The 19,336-nt window shown below is 47.0% G+C and overlaps 1 protein-coding gene across 2 annotated transcripts in view; it reads right to left on the bottom strand.

Moving 5' to 3' along the window:
• Positions 1-19,336, bottom strand: part of LOC135042301 (ADP-ribosylation factor-like protein 8A) — a 344,687-nt gene that overhangs the window by 141,648 nt on the left and 183,703 nt on the right. For both annotated transcript variants that reach the window (XM_063955010.1, XM_063955009.1), the window contains one exon: positions 7,789-7,882. In XM_063955010.1, coding sequence (XP_063811080.1) covers positions 7,789-7,882 — 94 coding nt within the window. The remainder of the gene's footprint in view (positions 1-7,788; positions 7,883-19,336) is intronic.

Below are 19,336 nucleotides of genomic sequence, written 5' to 3'. Positions count from 1 at the left end.
AGAAATAGAATTATCGGTAAGTAAATTCTTATTTTCTCTAACGTCCTAGTGGATGCTGGGGACTCCGTCAGGACCATGGGGATTATACCAAAGCTCCCAAACGGGCGGGAGAGTGCGGATGACTCTGCAGCACCGAATGAGAAAACTCCAGGTCCTCTGTAGCCAGAGTATCAAATTTGTAAAATTTTACAAACGTGTTCTCCCCTGACCACGTAGCTGCTCGGCAAAGTTGTAATGCCGAGACTCCTCGGGCAGCCGCCCAAGATGAGCCCACCTTCCTTGTGGAGTGGGCCTTTACAGATTTAGGCTGTGGCACGCCTGCCACAGAATGTGCAAGTTGGATTGTGCTACAGATCCAACGTGCAATCGTCTGTTTAGACGCAGGAGCACCCATCTTGTTGGGTGCATACAATGTAAACAACGAGTCAGTTTTTCTGACTCCAGCTGTCCTTGAAATATATATTTTTAATGCTCTGAAAACGTCCAGTAACTTGGAGTCCTCCAAGTCGCTAGTAGCCGCAGGCACCACAATAGGCTGGTTTAAGTGAAATGCCGAAACCACCTTAGGGAGAAATTGAGGACGCGTCCTCAATTCTGCCCTGTCCGAATGGAATATCAGATATGGGCTCTTGTATGACAAAGCTGCCAACTCTGAAACTCTCCTGGCAGAAGCCAGGGCCAACAGCATGGTTACCTTCCATGTAAGGTATTTTAATTCTACCGATTTTAACGGCTCAAACCAATGAGATTTGAGAAAATTTAGAACCACGTTCAAATCCCACGGTGCCACTGGAGGCACTATTGGGGGTTGTATATGTAGTACACCTTTGACAAAAGTTTGTACTTCAGGCACTGACGCCAATTCCTTCTGGAAGAAAATTGATAAGGCCGAAATTTGAACTTTAATAGACCCCAATTTTAGGCCCATAGACAATCCTGCTTGCAGGAAATGTAAGAATCGACCCAATTGAAATTCTTCCGTTGGAGCCTTCTTGGCCTCACACCACGCAACATATTTTCGCCAAATGCGGTGATAATGTTGTACAGTCACTTCCTTCCTAGCCTTAATCAAGGTAGGAATAACTTCCTCTGGAATGCCCTTTTCTTTTAGAATCCGGCGTTCAACCGCCATGCCGTCAAACGCAGACGCGGTAAGTCTTGGAACATACAAGGTCCCTGCTGAAGCAGATCCCTTCTCAGAGGTAGAGGCCACGGATCCTCCGTGAGCATCTCTTGAAGTTCCGGATACCAAGTTCTCCTTGGCCAGTCCGGAGCCACCAGTATCGTTCTTACTCCTCTTTTCCGTATAATTCTCAGCACCTTTGGTATGAGAGGCAGAGGAGGGAACACATACACTGATTGGTACACCCACGGTGTTACCAGAGCGTCCACAGCTATTGCCTGAGGGTCTCTTGACCTGGCGCAATACCTGTCCAATTTTTTGTTGAGGCGAGACGCCATCATGTCTACCTTTGGTTTTTCCCAACGGTTCACAATCATGTGGAAAACTTCTGGATGAAGTCCCCACTCTCCCGGGTGAAGGTCGTGTCTGCTGAGGAAATCTGCTTCCCAGTTGTCCACTCCCGGGATGAACACTGCTGACAGTGCTATGACATGATTCTCCGCCCAGCGCAGAATCCTTGCCGCTTCTGCCATTGCACTCCTGCTTCTCGTGCCACCTTGTCGGTTTACGTGGGCGACTGCCGTGATGTTGTCGGACTGGATCAACACCGGCTGACCCTGAAGCAGCGGTTTTGCCAGACTTAGAGCATTGTAGATCGCTCTTAGCTCCAGTATATTTATGTGAAGAGACGTCTCCAGGCTTGACCACACGCCCTGGAAATTTCTTCCCTTTGTGACTGCTCCCCAACCTCGTAGGCTGGCATCCGTAGTCACCAGGACCCAGTCCTGTATGCCGAATCTGCGGCCCACTAACAGATGGGCAGTCTGCAGCCACCACAGGAGAGACAACCTTGTTCTTGGTGACAGTGCTATCCGCTGATGCATGTGCAGATGCGATCCGGACCATTTGTCCAGCAGATCCCACTGAAATGTCCGTGCATGGAATCTGCCGAATGGAATCGCTTCGTACGAAGCCACCATCTTTCCCAGGACTCTTGTGCATTGATGTACTGACACCGTTCCTGGTTTTAGGAGGTTCCTGACAAGTTCGGATAACTCCCTTGCTTTTCCCTCCGGGAGAAACACCTTTTTCTGAACCGTGTCCAGAATCATTCCCAGGAACAGCAGACGAGTTGTCGGGGTCAATTGAGATTTTGGAAGATTCAGAATCCACCCGTGTTGCTGGAGCACTACCTGGGTTAGTGCTACACCGACTTCCAGCTGTTCTCTGGACTTTGCCCTTATCAGGAGATCGTCCAAGTAAGGGATAATTAATACGCCTTTTCTTCGTAGAAGAACCATCATTTCGGTCATTACCTTGGTAAAGACCCGAGGGGCCGTAGACAAACCAAACGGCATCGTTTGAAACTGATAATGACAGTCTTGTATCACGAACCTGAGATACCCTTGGTGTGAGGGGTAAATTGGGACATGCAGATAAGCATCCTTTATGTCCAGGGACACCATGAAGTCCCCGTCTTCCAGATTCGCTATCACTGCTCTGAGTGACTCCATTTTGAACTTGAATTTCTGTATGTACAGGTTCAAGGATTTCAGATTTAGAATAGGTCTTACCGAACCGTCCGGCTTCGGTACCACAAATAGTGTGGAATAATACCCCTTTCCCTGTTGTAGGAGGGGTACCTTGACTATCACCTGCTGAGAATACAGCTTGTGAATGGCTTCCAAAACCGACGTCCTTTCTGAGGGAGACGTTGGTAAAGCAGACTTTAGGAACCGGCGAGGGGGAAACCTTTCGAACTCCAGCATGTAACCCTGAGATATTATCTGCAGGACCCACGGGTCCACTTGTGAGTGAGCCCATTGATTGCTGAAAATCTTGAGTCGACCCCCCACCGTTCCTGGGTCCGCTTGTAAAGCCCCAGCGTCATGCTGATGGCTTTGTAGAAGCCGGGGCGGGCTTCTGTTCCTGGGCAGGGGCTGCGTGCTGCCCTTTCTTACCCTTTCCTCTGCCTCTCGGCAGATAAGACTGTCCTTTTGGTCGCTTTTTATAGGAGCGAAAGGACTGCGGCTGAAAAGACGGTGTCTTTTTCTGTTGTGAAGGGGTCTGAGGTAAAAAGGTGGATTTGCCGGCAGTTGCAGTGGTCACCAGGTCCGAAAGACCGACCCCAAACAATTCCTCTCCTTTATATGGCAATACTTCCATATGCCTCTTGGAATCCGCATCACCTGACCACTGTCGCGTCCATAAACTTCTTCTAGCAGATATGGACATCGCGCTTACTCTTGATGCTAGAGTACAAACATCCCTCTGAGCATCTCGCATATAAAGAAAAGCATCCTTTAATTGCTCTAGAGTCAATAAAATACTGTCCCTATCCAGGGTCTCAATATTTTCAGTCAGAGAATCCAACCACACTACCCCAGCACTGCACATCCAGGCTGAGGCTATTGCCGGTCGCAGTATAACACCCGTATGTGTGTATATACTCTTCAGTGTAGTTTCCAGCCTCCTATCTGCTGGATCCTTGAGGGCGGCCGTATCAGGAGACGGCAACGCCACTTGCTTTGATAAACGTGTGAGCGCCTTATCCACCTTAGGGGGTGATTCCCAGCGCGCCCTAACCTCTGGTGGGAAAGGGTATAATGCCAACAACTTCTTTGAAATTAGCATTTTTCTATCGGGGGTAACCCACGCTTCATCACACACATCATTCAATTCCTCTGATTCTGGGAAAAATACAGGTAGTTTTTTCACCCCCCACATAATACCCCTTTTTGAGGTACCAGTAGTATCAGAGAGCTGCAAAGCCTCCTTCATTGCCGTGATCATATAACGTGTGGCCCTATTGGAAAATACGTTTACTTCCTCACCGTCGACACTAGATTCATCTGTGTCGGTACCCGTGTCGACTGACTGAGGTAAGGGACGTTTTACAGCCCCTGACGGTGTCTGAGATGCCTGAACCGGTACTAACTGGTTTGCCGGGCGTCTCATTTCGTCAACTGACTTTTGTAATGTGCTGACATTATCACGTAATTCCATAACCAAAGCCATCCATTCCGGTGTCGACTCCCTAGGGGGTGACATTACCATCATCGGCAATTGCTCTGCCTCCACACCAACTTCGTCCTCATACATGTCGACACACACGTACCGACACACACAGCAGCCACACAGTGAATGCTCTATTGAAGACAGGACCCTCCTAGCCCTTTGGGGAGACAGAGGGAGAGTTTGCCAGCACACACCAAAAGCGCTATACAGTATATAACAACCCTAGAAGGTGTTGTTTTTATATATGCGCTCTCAATATATATTTATATCGCCAATTTATGCCCCCCCTCTCTTTGTTACCCTGTTTCTGTAGTGCAGTGCAGGGGAGAGTCGTGGGAGCCTTCCTCACCAGCGGAGCCGTGCAGGAAAATGGCGCCGAGTGCTGAGGAGAATAAGCTCCGCCCCTTTTCCGGCGGGCTTTTCTCCCGGTTTTTCTAATAAACTGGCCTGGGTTAAATACATACATATAGCCTTAATGGCTATATGTGATGTATTTATTTGCCTCTAAGGTACTCTATATTGCTGCCCAGGGCGCCCCCAGCAGCGCCCTGCACCCTCCGTGACCGAGATCCGTGAGCCGTGTAGCAACAATGGCGCACAGCTGCAGTGCTGTGCGCTACCTCTATGAAGACTGAAGTCTTCTGCCGCCTGTTTCCGGACCTCCGTTCTGCCGTTCTTCAGCGTCTGTAAGGGGGATCGGCGGCGCGGCTCCGGGACGAACCCCAGGCTGACCTGTGTTCCGACTCCCTCTGGAGCTCAGTGTCCAGTAGCCTAAGACTTCAATCCTCCTGCAGGCAGGTGAGTTGCAAGTCTCTCCCCTAAGTCCCTCGTTGCAGTGCTCCTGTCGCCAGCAGGAGACACTGATTAGAAACCTAAAAAAAAACTTTTCTAACTAGCTCTTTAAGAGAGCCACCTAGATTGCACCCTCTCGGACGGGCACAAAAACCTAACTGAGGCTTGGAGGAGGGTCATAGGGGGAGGAGCCAGTACGCACCATGTGACCTAAAAGCTTTTTTAGATGTGCCCTGTCTCCTGCGGAGCCCGCTATTCCCCATGGTCCTGACGGAGTCCCCAGCATCCACTAGGACGTTAGAGAAACCTCCATGTGCCTTTTAGAGTCAGCATCACCTGTCCACTACCGAGTCCATAATACTCTCCTGGCAGAAATGGACATTGTATTAATTCTAGATGCCAGCCGGCAAATGTCCCTCTGTGCATCCCTCATATATAAGACGACGTCCTTTATATGTTCTATGGTTAGCAAAATAGTATCCCTGTCGAGGGAATCAATGTTGTCTGACAGGGTATCAGACCATACTGCTGCAGCACTACACATCCATGCTGAAGCAATAGCAGGTCTCAGTAAAGTACCTGAGTGTGAATACACAGACTTCAGGATAGCCTCCTGCTTTCTATCCGCAGGTTCCTTTAGGGCGGCCGTATCCTGAGACGGCAGTGCCACCTTTTTTGATAAGCGTGTGAGCGCCTTGTCCACCCTAGGGGATGTTGCCGGGAAAGGGAACGCCATCAGTAACCTCTTAGAAATCACTAGTTTCTTATCAGGGGAACTCCACGCTTCTTCACACAATTCATTTAACTCATCAGATGGGGGAAAAGTCACTGGCAGCTTTTTCTCCCCAAACATAATACCCTTTTTGGTGGTAACCGGGTTCATGTCAGAAATGTGCAATACATTTTTCATTGCAGTAATCATGCATCGGATGGCCCTTGTGGACTGTACATTTGTCTCATCCTCATCTACACTGGAGTCAGACTCCGTGTCGACATCTGTGTCTGCCATCTGAGCTAGCGGGCGTTTTTGAGCCCCTGATGGCCTCTGAGACGCCTGGGCAGGCGCGGGCTGAGACCCCGGCTGTCCCAAGGCTGCTGCGTCATCGAACCTTTTATGTAAGGAGTTGACACTGTCGGTTAATACCTTCCACATATCCATCCACTCCGGTGTCGGCCCCGTCGGGGGCGACACCACACTTATCGTCTCCTGCTCCGCCTCCACGTAACCCTCCTCATCAAACATGTCGACACAGCCGTACCGACACACCGCACACACACAGGGAATGCTCTGACTGAGGACAGGACCCCACAAAGTCCTTTGGGGAGACAGAGAGAGAGTATGCCAGCACACACCACAGCGCTATATAACACAGGGATTTACACTAAAAAGAGTGATTTTTCCCAATAGCTGCTTCTTATCACATTTGCGCCTAAATTTATGTGCCCCCCCTCTCTTTTTTACCCTTGTTGTATTGGATACTGCAGGGGAGAGCCTGGGGAGCGTCCTTCCAGCGGAGCTGTTAAGAGAAAATGGCGCTGGTGTGCTGAGGAAGAAGGCCCCGCCCCTTCAGCGGCGGGCTTCTCCCGCATTTTGTATAATGTTAATGGCGGGTTTTTTTGCACATATACAGTTTTATAGACTGTATTATGTGCATTTTGTGCCAAAAGGTAATCTAATTGCTGCCCAGGGCGCCCCCCCAGCGCCCTGCACCCAACAGTGACCGGAGTGTGTGGTGTGCTGTGGGAGCAATGGTGCACAGCTGCAGTGCTGTGCGCTACCTTAATGAAGACAGGAGTCTTCAGCCGCCGTTTTCGTCGTTTCTTCTGTCTTCTGGCTCTGCAAGGGGGACGGCGGCGCGGCTCCGGGAACGGACGATCGAGGTCGGGCCCTGTGTTCGAACCCTCTGGAGCTAATGGTGTCCAGTAGCCTTAGAAGCACAAGCTAGCTGCAAGCAGGTAGGTTTGCTTCTCTCCCCTCAGTCCCTCGTAGCAGTGAGTCTGTTGCCAGCAGATCTCACTGAAAATAAAAAACCTAACAAATACTTTCTTTTCTAGCAAGCTCAGGAGAGCCCACTAGGAGCACCCAGCTCTGGCCGGGCACAGATTCTAACTGAGGTCTGGAGGAGGGGCATAGAGGGAGGAGCCAGTGCACACCAGATAATACCTAATCTTTCTTTTAGAGTGCCCAGTCTCCTGCGGAGCCCGTCTATTCCCCATGGTCCTTACGGAGTTCCCAGCATCCACTAGGACGTCAGAGAAATGTAATTATTCCATTTTGGAATAAGGTTGTAACATAACAAAATGTGGAAAAAGTGAAGCACTGTGAATACTTTCTGGACGCGCTGTATAACCATGAGGTATTAACTATATATATATATCTTGTGTACCAACCATAGTGTATGCAAAAAATGTAAGTGAAAGTAGGACTGTACTAGTTGATGTTTAGAGATTTACGATGCATGTTTGTATGATTTGGTGTAGATACAACAGTCCGGTTCTGGATGATAGAGTAACAGTTAATAGGTCGACCCCATATTGTCGGCACGCATTAGGTCGACAAGTACAAAAGGTGGATATGGTTTTGTATTTTTTTTTTACGTTTTTCCATCATTTACCATCCTGTTGACTACGATTGGGAATAGTAACTTGTCCAAAGCGTGGCGTCAAAAGCGTACCTGCGAGGGTACACGCTTGCACTAATTTGGCTTACATTTGGTTAAACATACAAAATGACACCAAAAATAAATAAATCTTGTGTCGACCATTTCCATGTCAATCATTTGCCCATGTCGACCTATTGACTGTTGACCTAATTATGGTCGATCTAATGAACTGCGCTCGTTACACTCACTCACCGGGATGCCTTGCAGTTGAGCCTTGTCCAGTAAATTATGTAGTTCATTTTTTGATGCCTCAATTTTGTCTTGATCTGCAGCATCCACCATGTATCTAGAGAAAAGACGATAGTAGTCTATAACACCACTTATCAATAGATTTAATTTTTACAAATATTTAGCAAATAAGAGAGTATGTGGGCTAATCTGACAGCTTTAACTAAAATGTACAAAGCAAAGGTTCATGGATTTAGAAACAATTTATTCAAATCATTCAAATTGATTTTAATTCATATTTTAAGTCATCATATTGGGAAAAAGCACTGGCATAAGTGAAGTTGCAGACTTCTGTACAATTCCTTAATAAAATGGCATCTTAATATACATTTCTTTAGTGCAAAAGGCAATGGGGGAATTAATTTTTAAAAGCACAAAATGACCTTAAAGGAGTAGTAACTTTTCTAAATAAAAGTTGGTCTAACATAGTTAGTTATAACATTGACAAATATGCACATAAAAGTTAGAGGCACTTTTCAAAACTAAAGATATTTGAGATAAAGTGATTGCATTACAGCACATTGAAAGAAGCCACCCTCTTGTCTGAGATTCAGAGCCCAGTGGCGTAACTACAAGTGACAGTTCCAGCACACTGGGCACCAGACAGCAACTTTACTGCTCTGCGGGGCCAGACTGGCCGTTGAAGTGACAGGGCTTGGGACACAGGTCCCTGTTGTTCCCCGTTTTTATCTATACAAGCTATGCATACAGATGTGTCCTCTTACATCTTTGCTCCGTGTGCTACAAGTCACGTTACACATAACGCATGAGTGCCATGTGACTCGGTAGCGCGGAGCATCTTTTTTGCGATTTTCCAAGAAAATGCATCTTAGACGAAAATTTATGTAATAGGACGCACAAGCAGCTTTTGCTGAATAAAAATATATGCATCCTGCCTATATTCTAAGTGTCACTGTGACTGTATTTGCATATAAAATACTTTGCTACAGTGCTTTCATGGAAAACACTAACGTGCATTTCGGATGCAGACAGAAGGGTGTATTCAATTGATGTCGGATCCTCTCCAACGGAGAGGATCCGACACTGCACTATTCAATTTGCGGGCGTTTTTGACATGTTTAGCCCATTTTCGACAATGCCGATCCGACTTTTTTAAAGTCGAATTACCATTGTCGAAAACGGGCCAAAAACCTGACGCAAATGCCCGCAAATTCAACAAAATACGTGGATCCACGGCTAATCCGCTGATCCACATGGTTCTGACAAATTGGAAAAACGGCAATGGACTTGAATAGGTCGAATCCAGATTCGACCTAAAAAAGTTGGAAAATGCAGTTTTTCTGACTTGTTGGAATAAATGAATAGACCCCAGAGCCACAATTACATGCAGAATATACGCATGCTGCATATCATTTTGATCAGCAGAAGCTGCTTGTGCGTCCTATCACATTACTATGCATCTAAGAAGCATTTGTCGCGGAAAAAGACCCCAAAAATACGCTCCAGGCTACCGAATCCTGGCATGGCGCAACTTCAAGGGCTGTTTAGTGTGATTGCAGTAAGAGGGCATATCTGTATAAATGCACAGCACTTCACACTCTTCTGTTTTACCCTCCTCACCACTGAGGACTTTCTCACCTTTGTGCTGAGAATTGTTTTTCATATCTGTGCCTGTCACTATTTTTTTTTATCATCAATGATTTTTCTATGCGGTATCCACATAAAATTAGAATTTGCTTTTATTTTAGAAGACTTTATATTTTCAGAAAATACAATTAGTAGAAGATTAGTCCACATGGTCCAAATTTACTGCTAGCTGCTGCATGGAGCCCATCCAGTCTTCTGGACCACTGGTAGGAATAAGGTACAGTAAGTTATTTCATTGGAGGGAGGGGGGAGTGCTACACCTGCCATTGCAGAGGACAAGTGGACGAGTCTGGTATCACAGTCTAGCTGATATCGGGATGACAAGCCCCACTCGTCGTCAGCAGCCAAGGAGTTAAGACATAGTTAATGCAAGTGATACGGGCACTTTCCCACTTCACAAGTGATGTCATCTGCATATGAATGAGGGTGAAGAGGGAATGCCCAAAGGTAGTATTTCCATAAATGGAAAAGTCAGTAAGACATAACTCCAGGAGGCTCTTGTATTACAGAGATTATATCAAGTGCCTCCAAGTAGCAGGTTGAGTATCCCTTATCCAAAATGCTTGGAACCAGAAGTATTTTGGATATCGGATTTTTCCGTATTTTGGAATAATTGCATACCATAATGAGATATTATGGTGATGGGACCTAAATCTAAGCACAGAATGCATTTATGTTTCATATACACCTTATACACACAGCCTGAAGGTCATTTTAGCCAATATTTTTTATAACTTTGTGCATTAAACAAAGTGTGTCTACATTCACAGAATTCATTTATGTTTCATATACACCTTATACACACAGCCTGAAGTTCATTTAATACAATATTTTTAATTACTGTGTGTATTAAACAAAGTTTGTGTACATTGAGCCATCAAAAAACAAAAGTTTCACTATCTCACTCTCGCTCAAAAAAGTCCGTATTTCGGATATTTGGATATGGGATACTCAACCTGTACTCACATGCTGCTGTACTTTCTAAGTAGAGATAAACATAACAAGTTTAGAATGTCTAATATTGTGTTGTAAAGAAACATTATTGTTTATTACTCATGTATAATAGTATAGAAAACTGCATAACTAGTCAAAGGTATTTATTTTTTGAGAGATGTGTTCATACTTAGAGAAACCATTAGGTGGCAAAACTAGGCTCAATTGGTTTTTAATAAGGATACAGATGACTAGCATATATTTGACTAACAACATACCGTAAATACTCGAGTATAAGCCAAGTTTTTCAGCACATTTTTTGTGCTGAAAAAGCCCCCCCCTCGGCTTATACTCGAGTGATGCTCCCGGAGTCCTGCGCAGGAGCAGAGCGCAGGGAGCAGCCATGAGGGAAGGAGGAGGAGGGAGGGGGACTCGGGAGCCGCAGCAGCGCACTGTAACTGGTGCATCAACCAGTGACACTGCTGCAGCCATCCCTCTCCCTCTCCATGCTCGCTGAAGCACCGCCGCGCCGCCCGCCTCCTCAGCCGCCGCAGAGTTCTGTCCCAAGGCCGGCCACCGCTGCCCGCACTCCCCTGCCCCGTGATTCATCGTGAGTAGAGACAGGCTGCGGGGGGGTTGGGGCGTGGGTGTGTCAGGTAGGGGGGGGGGGGGTAGTTGGGGGCTGGGCATATCTGGCACTATGGGGGCATATCTGGCACTGTGGGGGCATATGTAGCACTGTGGGGGCATATCTGGCAATATGAGGGCATATCTGGCACTGTGGGAGAATATCTGCCAGTGTGAGGGCATGTCTGGCACTGTGGGGGCATATCTAGCACTGTGGGGGCATATGTAGCACTGTGGGGGCATATCTGACACTGTGTGGGCATATGTAGCACTGTGGGGGCATATCTGCCACTATGAGGGCATATCTGGATATGAGGGCATATCTGGCAATGTGGGAGCATATCTGGCACCGTGGGGGAATATGTGCATCTGGCAATGTGGGGGAATATCTGGCACTATGAGGGCAAATATCTGGCACCATGGGGGCATATCTAGCACTGTGGGGGCATATCTGGCACTGGGGGGCATATCTGGCAGTATGAGGGCTGTGTACGGCTAGAGCTGCATTTCCCACCTTAGGCTTATACTCGAGTCAATAAGTTTTCCCAGTTTTTTGGGGGAAAATTAGGTGCCTCGGATTATATTCGGGTCGATTTATACTCGAGTATATACGGGTATGTGCCCTCTGCTGGTTGCATCTCCAAATAATAACAATAATCAGTCAAGTGACTATCTATGGGGAAAAGAAGAAAAGGGACTTATGCTCTATTTCAGGGAAAGAAATTTACAAAATAAGTACCCTAAAATCCATGAAATATCTTTGGATAGTTGGAAGACTTTGGCTTATTCTGGAGCAAAGAAAAAAAGTAAACCATGTTGCACTACAGATGAGGCAGATTTAACATGTGTGGGGAGATTTAGATTTGGGAGGGGTGTGTCTAAACTAAAGCTGTCCAGTGTTTGTGGGCTACATGCAAAAGCAGGCAGTATTTACCTGCATGCAAAATAAATGCATTTACCTTTTTTTTTTTTCTGCTGTACTCCCTACTAAGAATCAGCCCATTTGTAACACAAATCCCAATGAATCTTGAAAGGCAAAAACACTACATATGTAATCTTAAGGGAACACATAAGCAGGGATGCTGAGAGGCCAAGCCCGGGCCTGCTGGGCATGCAGAGAAATGTCCCCAAAATACTCATAGCTTGAGGGAGAGTATTTATCAAACCCGAAAGGGAAAAGTAGAGATGTTGTCCATAGCAACTAATCATACACTAGCTATGGATGTGCACCGGCCCAAACCTTGGGTTTTGGGTTCTTGTTTTGGATCTGAAATTCCTTTGTGTGTTTTGGATCAGTATTTGTTTTGGATCTTAATTATTATTTTTTGAATCATAAAAACCGCTAAAATCACAGAATTTGGGGATATTTTTGTTCCTACAGTATTAATAAATACAATAACATTAATTTCCACTCATTTCCAGTAAATTTTGACCACCTCACATCTCACAATATTGTTTTCAACCACTTTAAGCCAAAAGGTTGCACCAAGGTAGCTGGATGATTAAGCTAAGTGACAGCAGTGGGTGGCACAAACATATGGCACTTAAACTTCCAAAATGGCACATCTAGGAAACAGAATGGCACTATAGGGGCAGACCGGGTAGCAGTTATAAACTATACAAATGTTTGTCGTCACAGTCAGCAATGCTCCAAACAGCACAAAATGCAAAGAAAAAGAGGTGCAAGATGGAATTGTCCTTGGGCCCTTCCATCCCCCCTTATGTTGTACATATATTAAACAGGACATGCACAGTTTAACAAACCAAACATTTCAGCGAAAGGGACTGGTACGTGTGGCTGAACTGATTGGTGTGTTTGGGTCCCCACAAAACAATTTTTTTGAAGGACTATGGGGTATATGCAATTGCGGTCGAATTCGCGGCAATTTTCGCCGTTTTTTAATTCGACTCAATTCGACAGGTGAATCCCGGAAGGTGGCTTCCGGAATTCACCATATTCAATGAAAAACGGATTCGCCAGAGTCGCGGGCGAAAATCGGCCGATTTGGCGGATTTTGACGCGATTTTAAAAAACGGGAAAAACCCCCCAAAAAAATGGCGTGGGGTCCCCCCTCCAAAGCATAACCAGCCTCGGGCTCTTCGAGCTGGTCCTGGTTCTAAAAATGCAGGGGAAAAATTGGGCAGGGATCCCCCGTATTTTTAAAACCAGCACCGGGCTCTGCGCCTGGTGCTGGTGCCAAAAATACGGGGGACAAAAAGAGTAGGGGTCCCCCGTATTTTTAACACCAGCATCGGGCTCCACTAGCTGGACAGATAATGCCACAGCCGGGGGTCACTTTTATGCCGTGCCCTGCGGCCGTGGCATTAACTACCCAACTAGTCACCCCTGGCCGGGGTACCCTGGGGGAGTGGGGACCCCTACAATCAAGGGGTCCCCCCCCCAGCCACCCAAGGGCCAGGGGTGAAGCCCGAGGCTGTCCCCCCCCCCATCCAATGGGCTGCGGATGGGGGGGCTGATAGCCTTTTGTGATAATAAAAAGATATTGTTTTTTCCATTAGTACTACAAGTCCCAGCAAGCCTCCCCCGCAAGCTGGTACTTGGAGAACCACAAGTACCAGCATGCGGGAGAAAAACGGGCCCGCTGGTACCTGTAGTACTACTGGAAAAAAAAGACCCAAATAAAAACAGGACACACACACCGTGAAAGTAAAACTTTATTTCATACGCCGACACACACATACTTACCTATGTTGACACGCCGACTGCCACGGTCTCCGACGATCCGAGGTACCTGTGAAAAAATTATACTCACCTTCCAGCGTCCAGAGGTAAATCCAGGTCCAGAGATAATCCACGTACTTGGCAAAACAAAAAAACGAACAACGATCCATACCGGACTAGAAAGGGGTCCAATGCTTTCACATCAGACCCCTTTCTCCCGAATGCCGGGACATCACGTGACTCCTGTCACTGAAGTCCCTTCAGCCAATCAGGAAGCGCTACTTCCGTGGCGCTCATCTGATTGGCTGTGCGCTGTCTGTGATGTGACAGCGCATCGCAAAGCCGCTCCATTACTTTCAATGGTGGGAACTTAGCGGCTAGCGGGGGGGTCACCCGCCGGTCAGCCGCTGACCGGCGGGTGACCTCACCGCTAGCCGCTAAGTTCCCACCATTGAATATAATGGACTGGGCTGTGCGATGCGCTGTCTGCTCAGACGCACAGAGCCAATCAGATGAGCGCAACGAAGTTGCGCTTCCTGATTGGCTATAGAGACCTTTCTGTGACAGCTGTCACTGACAGGTCTCTCTGCATTCGGGGATAGGGGTCCCATGTGTCAGCATGGGACCCCTTTCAGTCCGGCATGGAGCGGGTGTTCGGTTTGTTTTTTTCTCCAAGTACGTGGATTTATCTCTGGAGCCTGGTTGAGGTGAGTATATTGATCTTTTATTTTCAGGTACCCCTGGATTCTACATGGAGAAGAGGACCGATGTCGGCGTGTGAACATATGTGTGTGTCGACGTATGAAATAAAGTTTTACTTTCACGGTGTGTGTGTCCTGTTTTTATTTGGGTATTTTTTTTCCAGTAGTACTACAGGTACCAGCGGGCCCGTTTTTCTCCCGCATGCTGGTACTTGTGGTTCTCCAAGTACCAGCTTGCGGGGGAGGCTTGCTGGGACTTGTAGTACTGCTGGAAAAAACAATATTCTTTTCATGATCACAAAAGGCTATCAGCCCCCCCATCCGCAGCCCATTGGATGGGGGGGGACAGCCTCGGGCTTCACCCCTGGCCCTTGGGTGGCTGGGGGGGGGGGACCCCTTGATTGAAGGGGTCCCCACTCTCCCAGGGTACCCCGGCCAGGGGTGACTAGTTGGATATTTAATGCCACGGCCGCAGGGCACGGCATAAAAGTGACCCCCGGCTGTGGCATTATCTGTCCAGCTAGTGGAGCCCGATGCTGGTGTTAAAAATACGGGGGACCCCTACGCTTTTTGTCCCCCGTATTTTTGGCACCAGCACCAGGCGCAGAGCCCGGTGCTGGTTTTAAACATACGGGGGATCCCCTGTCAATTTTTCCCCCGCATTTTTAGAACCAGGACCAGCTCGAAGAGCCCGAGGCTGGTTATGCTTTGGAGGGGGGACCCCACGCCATTTTTTTTTAGGATTTTACCGTTCCAGCAATAAAAAAAAGAAAAAAAAAATATTTTAAAAAATATATAAATAATATTTGTGCCTCCAAAAAAAAAAAAAAAAGTACCTAATCCCTTCTAATATAAATAGATCTGCTATTCCCCCCCAAAAAAAAACACAAAAAAAAACATGTTTAAAATTTTTTTATTTGTTTTCACCCTCCAAAGTGTGGCGGATTGAAAATGACGAATTTGCTGTCTAAAAGCACTGCTGTCGAATTTCCAAACTTGAATTGAATATGCTTTGGTCGAATTGCAGCACTTATATCATTGCAGAAAAGTCGAATTTGCAAAAATTCGAATTTCAAAAAGTCGAATTTTGAAAGTCCGTTTTTTGGTCGGAAAGCACTGAATTGCATAGGCGAATTTTTTTTTTGGTCGAAAATGACCCGAAATTCGACAATTTCGGGAATTCGACCGCAATTGCATATACCCCTATCTCTGATAAGTAATGATGGGGTGTTAATTACATTATAATGACGCAACATGGAGAAGGTGCCTAGTTTACTATTGTTCCTACCTCTACTAAATTTGACCTCACAAATGGAGCAGCAGATGCTTCCACAAACATTGTCAGGATTGGGGTAAAAATAATCCTACATGCAAGAGGTAGCTTTTTTGGTTTTATGCACAGGCATCACAATGGCTTACTTTTTATCATAGTCAACAACTGCAGCCACCGGTGACTGACTTCAGTGTCAGATAGTAGTAGTACACACATACCCCCTCATCCTATTCCGCACACATATCCTCAATTTCTATTATGTCCTCCTCATCATCAACATCTTTATTTATACTGTTTCCCACATGTGCAGATGGTTCAGAAATGGTGGAAAGAGGTGAAAGAGGCTTCTCTATGAGGACAGTGTGAGAAATGTCAGAATCACACATAGCTGATGTGGGCACCCCTAAACGTTCCTCAAGAATGGCTGATGGTTCTTCTGATTCTAAATGCGCAGTTTGTCCTACTGCCTATGCAGCTAAATTTCCTTTTGATGTTTTTTTCTTTATCACTGTAAAATTAAATGATTTTACATGCCCTGACTTAAGCCCTCTATGGCCCTGGAGTTCTGCCTTAGTTGATGATGCTGACGGACTTGTATTGTCATGACTGGTGGCAGCACCTGCACCACCAGTATGTGCTTCCTGCTCTCATCTCAATTGTTCGTCCTCCATATGTAGCCACAAACACAAATGAAAGAATGGGTGCAGCACCCACCACAATTTGTACAAAAAATGTATTTCCTTCAGTGTTGCACAATACAAGTATGAGTCAGAAATAGTAATCATACACTGCTGTTCAATTTCACAAACAGTGTCGCACAATGCATGTAGGAGTCCAAAATAGTAATCGAACACTGCGGTTGACCTTCACCAACAGTGTCACCAGGGCCGAAACTAGGATTTTTGTCACCCGGGTCAAGGTAGTCATTTGACACCCCCCCCCCCCCCCCCCCCCCCAAAAAAAGATATTTTTTTTTACAATAAATAAATAAAAGAATAAAAAAACTAAACATTTTAAAATAAATAAATAAATGAATAAAAATATTATATATATATATATATATGTATATATATCTCTTTCAGAACTTTTTTACCTGAAAAATTGCCTTTTCTAACATAAATTTCATATCCAGGAAAAAGTGTCCCCATTTTACACAGTACGACAGGCAAGTGTCCCCATTTTACACATTGCGGCAGACAGGTGACCCCATTTTACACATTGCGGCAGACAGGTGTCCCCATTTTACACATTGCGGCAGGAAAAAGTGTCCCCATTTTACACATTGCGGCAAGCACGTGTCCCCATTTTACACAGTACGCTGGCAAGTGTCCCCATTTTACACATTGCGGCAGACACGTGTCCCCATTTTACACAGTACGCTGGCAAGTGTCCCCATTTTACACATTGCGGCAGACACGTGTCCCCATTTTACACAGTACGACAGGCAAGTGTCCCCATTTTACACATTGCGGCAGACAGGTGACCCCATTTTACACATTGCGGCAGACAGGTGTCCCCATTTTACACATTGCGGCAGACACGTGTCCCCATTTTACACAGTACGACAGGCAAGTGTCCCCATTTTACACATTGCGGCAGACAGGTGACCCCATTTTACACAGTACGCTGGCAAGTGTCCCCATTTTACACATTGCGGCAGACACGTGTCCCCATTTTACACAGTACGCTGGCAAGTGTCCCCATTTTACACATTGCGGCAGACACGTGTCCCCATTTTACACAGTACGACAGGCAAGTGTCCCCATTTTACACATTGCGGCAGACAGGTGACCCCATTTTACACAGTACGCTGGCAAGTGTCCCCATTTTACACATTGCGGCAGACACGTGTCCCCATTTTACACAGTACGACAGGCAAGTGTCCCCATTTTACACATTGCGGCATACAGGAGACCCCATTTTACACATTGCGGCAGACAGGTGTCCCCATTTTACACATTGCGGCAGACACGTGTCCCCATTTTACACAGTACGACAGGCAAGTGTCCCCATTTTACACATTGCGGCAGACAGGTGACCCCATTTTACACAGTACGCTGGCAAGTGTCCCCATTTTACACATTGCGGCAGACACGTGTCCCCATTTTACACAGTACGCTGGCAAGTGTCCCCATTTTACACATTGCGGCAGACACGTGTCCCCATTTTACACAGTACGCTGGCAAGTGTCCCCATTTTACACATTGCGGCAGACACGTGTCCCCATTTTACACAGTACGACAGGCAGGTGTCCCCATTTTACACATTGCGGCAGACACGTGTCCCCATTTTACACAGTACGACAGGCAAGTGTCCCCATTTTACACATTGCGGCAGACAGGTGACCCCATTTTACACAGTACGCTGGCAAGTGTCCCCATTTTACACATTGCGGCAGACACGTGTCCCCATTTTACACAGTACGCTGGCAAGTGTCCCCATTTTACACATTGCGGCAGACACGTGTCCCCATTTTACACAGTACGCTGGCAAGTGTCCCCATTTTACACATTGCGGCAGACACGTGTCCCCATTTTACACAGTACGACAGGCAAGTGTCCCCATTTTACACATTGCGGCAGACAGGTGACCCCATTTTACACAGTACGCTGGCAAGTGTCCCCATTTTACACATTGCGGCAGACACGTGTCCCCATTTTACACAGTACGACAGGCAAGTGTCCCCATTTTACACATTGCGGCATACAGGAGACCCCATTTTACACATTGCGGCAGACAGGTGTCCCCATTTTACAAATTGCGGCAGACACGTGTCCCCATTTTACACAGTACGACAGGCAAGTGTCCCCATTTTACACATTGCGGCAGACAGGTGACCCCATTTTACACAGTACGCTGGCAAGTGTCCCCATTTTACACATTGCGGCAGACACGTGTCCCCATTTTACACAGTACGCTGGCAAGTGTCCCCATTTTACACATTGCGGCAGACACGTGTCCCCATTTTACACAGTACGCTGGCAAGTGTCCCCATTTTACACATTGCGGCAGACACGTGTCCCCATTTTACACAGTACGACAGGCAGGTGTCCCCATTTTACACATTGCGGCAGACACGTGTCCCCATTTTACACAGTACGACAGGCAAGTGTCCCCATTTTACACATTGCGGCAGACACGTGTCCCCATTTTACACAGTACGACAGGCAAGTGTCCCCATTTTACACATTGCGGCAGACAGGTGTCCCCATTTTACACAGTACGACAGGCAAGTGTCCCCATTTTACACATTGCGGCAGGAAAAAGTGTCCCCATTTTACACATTGCGGCAGGAAAAAGTGTCCCCATTTTACACATTGCGGCAGGAAAAAGTGTCCCCATTTTACACATTGCGGCAGACAGGTCCCCATTTTACACATTCCGGCAGGTGGTGGGGAGAGGGAGGGAGGGAGAGAGAGAGGGAGGGAGAGGGGCTGACTTACATTTGAAGCGGTTCTCGCCGCTCTTCAGCCGCCTCTCCCTCCTCGTCTGCGCGGCTCCCCCTTCTCCGTCCTCCCGAGTGCCCAGCTCGGGGGGCGGGGTTTCGTGGAATGACGCGTTTGCGTCGTGACGTCACGACGCAATCGCGTCATTCCGCGAAACCCCGCCCCCCCGAGCTGGGCACTCGGGAGGACGGAGAAGGGGGTTTCAATTCTCAAAGTACAAAGGCGCATAGGGAGAGGGTGT

Source organism: Pseudophryne corroboree, chromosome 2, assembly GCF_028390025.1.
Source record: "Pseudophryne corroboree isolate aPseCor3 chromosome 2, aPseCor3.hap2, whole genome shotgun sequence".
In the NCBI taxonomy this organism is placed as follows: Eukaryota; Metazoa; Chordata; class Amphibia; order Anura; family Myobatrachidae; genus Pseudophryne; species Pseudophryne corroboree.
This window is presented reverse-complemented; position numbering and strand designations above follow the sequence as displayed.